Source organism: Notothenia coriiceps, unplaced genomic scaffold (assembly GCF_000735185.1).
Source record: "Notothenia coriiceps isolate Sejong01 unplaced genomic scaffold, NC01 NC01_scaffold00034548, whole genome shotgun sequence".
Classification (NCBI taxonomy): domain Eukaryota; kingdom Metazoa; phylum Chordata; class Actinopteri; order Perciformes; family Nototheniidae; genus Notothenia; species Notothenia coriiceps.
Window position 1 is genome coordinate 325,340 of NW_011367249.1, and position 9,822 is coordinate 335,161.

The following is a 9,822-nucleotide window of genomic DNA, read 5'->3' on the forward strand; positions in this document are numbered from 1 at the left end:
AAACATTTTCAACATTCATTTTCCATGTCTCTCTCCTTTCCATAACCTGCAACCTCTCTTCCATCTTCTTTAGTCTCTCTGTCTTCTTCCTGTTCATTACTCTCTCTGTCCTCTACTCTTTCTCTTTGTTCAATCTCTCCCTCGTTGTTCACTTTTTGCTCCTCCTCACTTGTCGCTCCTGCCAGTGAATTAAAAGCAATTCAGCAATTTAGTTAATTTCACTTGTTTGCATTATTAGTCATTAATGTTGACTGAAAATTTGAGAACATATCTAAAACCCTCAAATACTAAATAGCAACTATGCTACACCAGGCAAAAGTATCAGGCATGACATTTCTAAATAGTTGGGAAGGAAGGATGTAAAGTCCTCATCAGTGTCACCTATAGTTCAAAATCCGGATTTTCCTGCATGCACCAGTTCATCTGTGTTCTCTTTGTGGAGGGACAGGTGTGTGAGTGTGCGCTCGCGCTTTTGTGCGTGCTCTATAGTGCCCGTAATAGTGTGTTCACTGGAGTCCATTGTTTTGCCCCAAACACGTAACGTGTAATCCTTAATCCTTGTAATCCGGTTCTTATTATACATCCATGGTGTAATCACACACTTAGCGATTTAGAACATAAATAGGTTTAAAACACTTTTGTGGTCATACTGTGGAATGAGTTCACACTGAAACGAGTTGTTCATTCAAAATTTCGAAGGCAATTACATGTAAGAAGAAGAAGTAGTAGAAGAAGAAGAATGAAGCTGGTGTGTTTCCCGCAGCGAGACAATACAATACTAATTGTGGGCTTATCATGTTGATTCGACCACAACAGAAAGAAGAAAAAAAAACCTCGCTCTCTCCAGAGGGGCAGGTCAGCCAAAAAGGGAAAACGGACCCGTACCTGTGCACGTCCCTGACTTTATTGCTACCTTATCCATGCTACTTTTCCTTTTCCAAGAGAATGATCAGAATACTTCATAATCAAAAAAATCTTACTAGAGATTTTAATATATTTTTTATTTTATATAATATATTCAATCAGACATACACGTTTCATTTGTGATTTATTGGTGTCATTTGGAACCTCAATGAAGTTAAACATTCGACTAAATTTAAAATGATGTATTGTAAATGTTTATATATGTAAACATAATTTGTACTTCATGCATTTAAAGCTTGAATAAAATCCCTGTTGCATTTGCTCAGTGCAAAACATTTTAGAAAATGTGTCATAAGATACAGTAATTAATTTAAAATAGATTAATGTTAGTATAATCACACAAATACATGTCTTTAGTATTGCCTCTGCCACATCACAGAGGTTTGTTAACCCTACAATTCACCGTCAGTGCAAAAGTTATATCTGTTTTTTCTTCACAATTTTAAAACATTTTATAAAAAAATCGATTTAGATCAAGAAAGATGATCTGCATTCAAATCTTTAAAGAAAATAATTGTTATTTTCAGCCCCAACAAAAACTCTAATGACACATCAGACATAACGTTATGCTACATATCCTTGAGTCATAACATTTTAGATGTTTATATTCTTCTGAACTGCATGTTTTGTGCAAAACTGCTGCATACAAGTTGTATAGCATAAGGGAAGAATAAAGAAAGGATATGCCAAAAGTATATTTAGATATTATAGGCCTTATCTCTCTCGTTGTAAAGAAAATACCTTTGATTAATTGAGAACAGAATGAGCAAAATTGTGTTTTTTTAAAAACACGAGTGTAAGTATCTTGATATTGGTTGCCCTGAGATGCAAGTGAGGAAAACAAATCTGATGTTCAATTTTTTAGGATCTACAATGTCTTCTCTCCTGTAATTATGATTTAAGAATAGGAGAGAATAGAAATTTAAGCAGGGGACTTTTTTTGTCAGGATAATTTGTCTAAGTGTGTATTGTTTTAATTTAATTAAAAGGAATCTTGTTTTCTTCCAGGTGCAATGTCTTGATGTACTCTAAAACTACCCTGGGAGAATACATGAATGATTTTAATCCTAATATTATTGGCTAATGTTCAATCTCAGCCTATTGTCGCTGAAAATAGCTTCTAGGGTTACAAAATAGTAACCCTATAAAACTATCTATTTATATAGTTGAACATTTTTGGGGGGAATTTTCTTTACCAAGCAAACTTTTTTCCCAAGATGGCCTTAAAAAAAACACAGACTTTGGATCACCAGAAAGGAAATTCTCACTTGCTTCTGAGGACTTCCATAAATTGTTCAGGGAAATTCCTTGAAATTAAAATATTTCACTTTATGTGCAGATTATTTTGGTTGTTTTAAAGAATGAGAAGCAGCGATTCATGACGCTTTACATGCGTATTAATGACCTCTAGACGTCCTATGAGAGCACAAAGAGAGAGAAGAGGACGGGTAGGCAGGACAGCAGCAGAGAGAGAGGAACCAGACGAGTGCTTCCAGAGGACGACCCGTCCGCTGTGACGGTGACGAAGCCCGGCTGGGTGCTGTTGTCCGGGCTGTTGATCTGAGCGTTGATCCAGGACTCGTACTGAGACACTCGGGTGTACACTCCTGGGTAGTTGGCCAGAGCACAGCCTTTTCCAAAGCTCACCACTCCGGCCTGAACCCACCTGGAGCCGCTTTTGCTCACAAAGGGGCCGCCAGAGTCCCCCTGCAGAGGCCAGACATGTGGGTTATGACAGCAGCAGACTAAGATATTAAGTACATTTACTTTCAAGAAATATACTGAAGTACAACTCTGAGGGACTTGTACTTGAGCCATTGCTCAGCTTTGATCCCTCTTACTCTTACAAAGCACACCAAACACAAGACAGTTCAGCGGACTCACCTGGCAGGAGTCCTTTCCTCCCTCATCCAGACCTGCACACATCATGTTGCTTGTGATGGCATCATAGGAGGCACTACACTGCGTGTTGGACACAATGGGGACGCTCACCTCCTGCAGCCGCTGAGGGAACGGGAGTGAAACTGAAGAAAAACAAATAAATAGTATTAAGTCTGGTCCTTCATTACCATAAACATACGATGTAGTTCTCTGCCCTGCTCTGTCCTGCTCACACAAAGAGCATCAAATTGATTATACTCTGCAAAAAAAAGTCCCAAAAAAACAACTATTTTCTCCTGGTTGTTTGATATAAATTACAGTAAGCAGTTAAAAAATGATTTAGAGTTTTAAAAACACAAAAACTATAGTCACTTTCCAAATGTAATACTTTCTCTTTTTAACTTCTAATAAGAATCGCAGCCACCTTTTTTTTAAAAGCACGTACTGTTTCATGTGTGCATGCTATTGGGAAATACCACTGCGAACTTTGACCATCTTGATCATTTAAGTGCAAAGGAATGTGGGTCATGACTCATGAATTGCCAGCCTTACTGTAAAATGTAACCATATATGCACATCCTGGTATTTTAAGAATACTGCATATGACATAGTATGTGTTGGGACATCTTGCCTTTAACCATTCTAAAAAAAAGGCTGAAGAATCTTGATATGGCCTTGGGACAGCTCAAATCAGCATTGCCGTATAGGTCCATTTAAATGGTTTCTCCTCTAGGGAGTGTGCGAAAATTCAGAAGTACCACCAGAAGATAAGCAGCATTTTTTTTTATTAAAGGATTTGCCAAGTTAACGTCATATCACAGAAAAATGGCGGACGATAGTGAAAATTTGGTTCATAGTAAAAACGTTTTTATTGATTTTTTAAGGTGTTAACAATGACCTAGATTACTTAGAAAATGAATTGATGAGCATTAACCCTGATAAGTAAGGATTAATATCTGACTTTACACAGTTCTTCTTCTTCGACACTTTTACGGCTAAGCAACAATGCTAATACAAGTCTGACCAGACAGACCAGTTTAAGTCAGTTTGTTACAAAACTGCTGGTCCAAATAACTTTGTGGGCATAAATGCACTCCCTCAGGGCCTTAGCAAAACCAAAAACAAGCAGTACGTAGATCATTCTACTTTGGCCAGATCATTGACATTCACCCGCACACAAAGACATCCGTCTCATGAAGGATGATAATACAAGTAGCAGGGCTTTTGCAGGATGACTCAGTTCTTTGTGAATGTCACCAAAGGGAGTGTCTGCTATTTCAGTGTCCCTGGTGGAAAACACCTGTTTTGACATCACTGGTTGGTGCATTTAGGAAGAAGTCAATTTCACATTTATTATAAACAGTTTACGGAGTTCATTAAACTCCTGAATCATCAGAAAGCTGCTAATAAATTATTAATATTATTACTATCCTGGCACATGGTTTCACATTTTGATGAGTATTTCTGGTTTGTATACAGGGTTGGAGGGGTACTTTTACAAGATACCTGTAGTACAACAATGATCTGTAACGTAATCTGAGTATCACAATCTAAAAGTAAGGTAACCCAATTACTTTTCGTTACTTTTGGATTTCCTCAATATCAATGCAAATAAATAGAGAGTAAATATCAATATCCTCTTGTTTTTTTTAGGCTAGGTTAAAGAATAGTAAAGTTTACAAATGTTTTTAGTTTAACACATTTATTAAATGCAAACAGTATTTTTGTTTAATAAATCATGTGTTCATTTAAAAAAACAAAACAAATAAGCCTAAATGAAATGCAAAAAGAAAATTCAGATAGTTCGTAAAACATTTACCAGTCATCTGATTACTTGTTTTTGCATGTAACTGTAGGGGAATATAGTTACCGTTTATGTATCCTGATTACGTAATTCTGTACCATGTTATCCGTTACTCCCGAGCCTGTTTGTATAGTATTTGTTTTAATAAAATTAATTCTCACCGTCACTCCGGATGGTTCCCCAGCCGGTGACCCAGCAGGTCGCCCCGGCAGCGTACGTGCTGTCGTCTTTGGCCAGGCACACGGGTTTGATGTAGTCTGTGAAGGTCACAGGTGCGGACAGCTTCAACAAGGCGATGTCATTATCGCTTGTGGTTGAATCATAGCCTGAGTGTCTGATGACATGTGACAGGGTCTGGGACACCTCGTTTGGGTTGAAGAGTTGTTGGGTGTCCCTTCCGACATACACGGTGTAACTGAAAGTGCTGGAGCTGAGAAACAGCGACAACATGTTTAATACAGATGCAAAGGAAGCACTCAGGTCAGATCAAATGGATTATGCATTATGAACAGGGGCCTAAAATGCAGAAGAAGATACAGAAAATGACTACAAAGAGACAAAATGCGATGACAAAGAGAATAACTAAAAAAAGAAAGATGACAACCATTAAAAACTGACACAAGAGACAACAGGAAGACACAAAATAATTATAAAAAGACAAATACAACCCCCCCCCCCCCCAGAACCGCCCATGCTTCTCATTATTTTATCCATTAAACCATTGACTGTTTCCAATGGAGAAATGTAACTAAGAACATTTTCTCAAGTATTGTACTCTGCCAGAGTATTACAAGTTTCTGAGTTTTCGGAGCCATACAAAACTTTTAAGAGATTCATTCAGCATAATAACTACTTTTAGATTTGATACTTTTTAGACTCGTTTGTTTACTCGGGGTTCCATTGGCTAGCGCTCCAACACATTGTACGTGCTAAGTGGCGGGACATCTCTAAGCGGTTGACTAATCACATCAGAGCCGGCCAGCTAACCAATCAGAGCAGACTGGGCTCTGATTTCAGACAGAGGGTGAAAAGAGGTGCTGCAGCACAAGCAGTATATGAGACCTTTTTGAACATGGCACAAAATACAAATATGAACCTGAAAATGAGCAAAATATGACTAACTCAGGACTTTTACTTGGAGTATTTTTAGACCAAGTTATTTTTTCCACCACCTATTTGCTTTTTGAAAATAGTGATGAATGAGCCAAAAATGCCCCCCACAATGTTAATTTAATCCAATCCTCAACATTATCATTAACATTGTTTTAAGGAGAAGCAGTTACTCTGGAACCATGCAATCTATTTACCCAGCTTTTTGAAAATGTTCACATTATATTTTACACAAAGAAGAGCATGCTGATTTGAATGTTCCCTGCCAAACCCTCAGTACAAACTCTTTTTGTTGTGTTAGCAGCCTGTGTTTGGACAGGTGAGGTGCAGAGTCGTTTGTCACCTGGAGAAGCAGTGAGCTGCAGTCAGCACCCACTGGTTGTTGATCAGAGAGCCTCCACATATATGTCTGGAGTTCCTGTGCAGGCTGACCTGCCAGGGCCACGTGCCTGCAGCAGCAGCCTCCCCCCCAACAATCTTAGTGTTGAGCGGTGCAATGCCACAGACTGTAAGGACACAGTGCATCAGGGTTCAGAGAAAAGTTTCTTCAATAAATATCACCACAAACATTATTCAGTGTGCTCGGGCCAGTTTGACATGTTGTGAAATACTGTTGTTTAGAGTCTGAGATGCCCACATGGATAGGGTATAGAGTCAGGTGGTTAGCTTATCTTAGCTTTCAAAAGATTTGTTGTTTGTAATGAAAGTGAAGTCCCAGGTTCCTCCAAAAATACTATATATTATACTTAAGACATGAAAACATAAAGAAATGAATTGTTGCATGTAACATAAGTGGATAAAGTCAAATGCAGGAATTAGTAACCTATATACATGTGAAATCAAATCAGATGAGACAGAATTAAAAATTAAAATCTGTACAGTAGAAAAAGTGAGTTCAGAATCGTTTATCTATTTTTTATCACTCATCAAAATGCAATGTAAATTCTTGATTTTGATGCTTTAATTAAGTTTTTTCTAACACTTGTCTGTTTTATTTAATTAGCGTTAAAGGTCACCTATTATCCAAAATGCACTATTTTATACATACATATGTATAAAACCCTCTCTCTTTGCCTCCTTACCCGCATCTCTAAAAACGGGGGTACAATGGAGCTGATACAGATTTGCTGCGGTCATGAATACATTACTAAAATGTGGCGCAACCTATCCTCCCCATATACAGTCGGCTAGCTGAACCCCCTCCCACAGCTGTGTGTCTGTATTCAACAGGATGTCTACGAGAGGGACTTAGAGTAAAGTTGAGAGAGATATATATATATATATATATGAAGCTACTGACCCAGAATCAGCACTTTTGTAACAGGGCTGAAATAGAGGGGTATGAGGCATGGCTACAATGTATTTGGAGCTAAATACTTCAGAGATATGTTTTGTATAGATATGGCCCCATAGTATATTGTTCAAATATAGTATAATATGGGACCTTTAATGTTTTTCAGTGGTACTTGTGCAATCTTTCAATACTTTCTTTGCTAGCTGATCTGTTACTGTATCTATTTTTGCCAGGTTCTTGATTATTATTGTTATGTTATTATTAGTAATTAAGTATAATTATTACTATTATTTAGTCATCATTATTTATTATCATTGTTATTTATTTAGCAGTAATTTTAAAATCTTTAATAAGTGTTGTTTTTACCTTTTATTAAGCGTAGTTTAGTTTTTTATTATTTCTAATATTAGGACATTAAACAGGGTTCAAAAGTTTAAAAAATGCACGTCTTGAGCACCTTTAACCTCTTTTTGTTCATAAGACACAAAAAATAATAAGTAAAGAAAAATGACTAATAATAAAAAGATTGAAATATGTTTGTTATTACAATATGCAAACCAAGGGGGGTAACTATGTAAATGAATGAGTTAATGTTTGTAAATGATAAAGAGACTGCAAGCAATGAGGGAACAATAAAACCTCTAATAATGATTATAATAATAATAATAATAATGAAACCTTTCAATTAAATTAATAAATAAGGATTTAAAAAAGGTATAAGAGCATTACTCACCATCTGACTGTGCATTGCATCCTGTGGGAGGGACAACAACATTGTTTGGTTACTCATGGGAAGCTGTAGGGTTTGCTTGTTTAGTTTGCATAGTGATATCATTTGTTAGTAACTGTGTTAATTGCATTTCTCATAAGCACATTGTTAGAGGAAACCAAACCAGCAGGTCTATCAGTGTCTTGTGACTTTGCATCATGGATGGGAGTGTCAGTGTGGAAAATAGGACCCAAGTGCAGTTAAAATATACAAAAAAGTTTGTTAACAAAAAGCGAGATTTATTATAAAAAAGCCGAAGACATGAAAAACAAGAAAGTAATTAACAAAAACAAAACCGGGGAGAACGACAGACATGAACAAACGTACAGACGGGAACAGGCAGGAGACATGGACAAGAAGAGACAAGGTAGCAGGGACATGAAATGACGACGAACAGACACGGAGCACAGGGGAAGACAAGACTAAATACACAGAAGGGTAATCACAAGACACAGCTGGGCAGGGGAGGCAGAAACACAAGGGCAACATGTGAACACAATGAGGCACAATCAGACACAGGAGGGAAACTAACGACAGGGAGGCAAACTCAGGAGCCTCATCCCAATACCCCTCCTCACAGTAGGACCAGACAAGACACAAGGAGGAAAACATTTCAAAATAATAAAGGTGGAAAATTAAAACAACAAATCCAAAACCATGACAGGGAGAGGCTGGCATGTGCGGCATGAAGGTAACAAAAGGCTTACTAAGAAACAGAAACACATGCAGCAGGTTGTAAAAACAAAATTATGTACAGATAACAAAGGTGTCATGAGGTGAATCAAACTGACGAAGATTAATTTGTTAACCAAAGAAGAGTGATTGAAAACAAGTTGACTGTGAAAACAGGGGGAGGGAAACAGGCTTGTCTGGATTTTCATGTTGAGTGAAACTCTGACTGCTGATAAGGACGTTTCTGTCATACCCTGTCACTAAGCAGACTGAACTTTGTATATAGCAGATGAGAGCAATGTGACATAGCCTTTTTGTTATTAGATTGGCTCTTACATTCGGAAGCGTTAGGGCAAGGCTGAATTAAGAGGATAGAGGAGTTTTTTTTTGCTTTTTCTGGTAAAATGTTCAGTAAAAATATTCATCTTTTTAATATATGAGCTAACAAGAGAAGTTAAAAAAAATTCTACAAAGTTCAACATTTATTAACAGAATTTCAACTCTTTTTCTTAATGTCCAACTGCCTTTCAATTATTTTGTTATGTTATATCAAAAGCTACTGCTTACATTAAACTTTTTCACTATATTATTCTGTACTAATTCAAAAATAAATATCGTTTTTAATATCTAGTACGGATACTGAAAGTTGGATTTTAATCGCTTGATTTCAAGTTTATTCTTAACATTTCCAATTTATACTTAAATTCACATTTTATTCCTAACGTTTCCACTTTATTCTTTAAAGGTAACTTTATTCTTAACGTGTTCACTTTATTCTCAAAGTACAAAAAAGTAATTCTCCTCTTATTTTCTTTCTTCCTCTATTTACACCTGGCACTAACATTGAACAATTGACTTTATTCTTGACATTTTGACTAGACAAAATTACAAAAGAAAATCCTCCTGGGACCTTATTTTTCTCCTTCTCCAAAATAAATAATAAGAAATAACACAGTTATTGTAATTTAAGACACTATTTAGGAGCACTCACCTGTAAAAACCAGCAGCACGACAGCAAAAACCACCACCTCCATGATGTGCATGTTCCTTACTGCGTCTGCAGGAGGTGAAGAGGCTGGAGCAGGAAGGAGCTACCTGCTGGTGTTGTAATGAGGGTGTGTGTGTGTGTGTGTGTGTGTGTGTGTGTGTGTGTGTGTGTGTGTGTGTGTGTGTGTGTGTGTGTGTGTGTGACCACACACACACACACACACACACACACACACACACACACACACACACACACACACACACACACACACACACACACACCCTCATTACAACACCAGCAGGTAGCNACAGCGTATTCAAAACACTGCATATTAAAGGGAGCTGTTGTTTTTTCTTTTCACATAACTATCACTTTAGAAT

At 37.2% G+C, this 9,822-nt stretch overlaps 1 protein-coding gene across 1 annotated transcript; it reads right to left on the minus strand.

Moving 5' to 3' along the window:
- Nucleotides 1-1,791: 1,791 nt before the first annotated feature.
- On the minus strand, nucleotides 1,792-9,541 carry LOC104962312 (serine protease 27-like). Its single transcript, XM_010790744.1, has 6 exons — nucleotides 9,446-9,541; nucleotides 7,747-7,767; nucleotides 6,063-6,225; nucleotides 4,771-5,039; nucleotides 2,809-2,948; nucleotides 1,792-2,631 (listed from the first exon to the last, which is right to left on the minus strand). The coding sequence occupies exons 1-6, from the start codon at nucleotides 9,495-9,497 to the stop codon at nucleotides 2,341-2,343; spliced, it is 936 nt and encodes a 311-aa protein (XP_010789046.1). The 5' UTR covers nucleotides 9,498-9,541; the 3' UTR covers nucleotides 1,792-2,340.
- Between the last annotated feature and the right edge of the window lie 281 nt (nucleotides 9,542-9,822).

Bases quoted from the DNA above. Each gene is read 5' to 3' on its own strand.
- LOC104962312 (XM_010790744.1), bottom strand. From the start codon at position 9,497: ATGCACATCATGGAGGTGGTGGTTTTTGCTGTCGTGCTGCTGGTTTTT. The intron at 7,768-9,445 runs GTGAGTGCTCCT...TCCCTCCCACAG, and splicing joins CGTGCTGCTGGTTTTTACAG to GATGCAATGCACAGTCAGAT. The intron at 2,949-4,770 runs GTGAGAATTAAT...GTTTTTCTTCAG, and splicing joins GGGAACCATCCGGAGTGACG to TTTCACTCCCGTTCCCTCAG.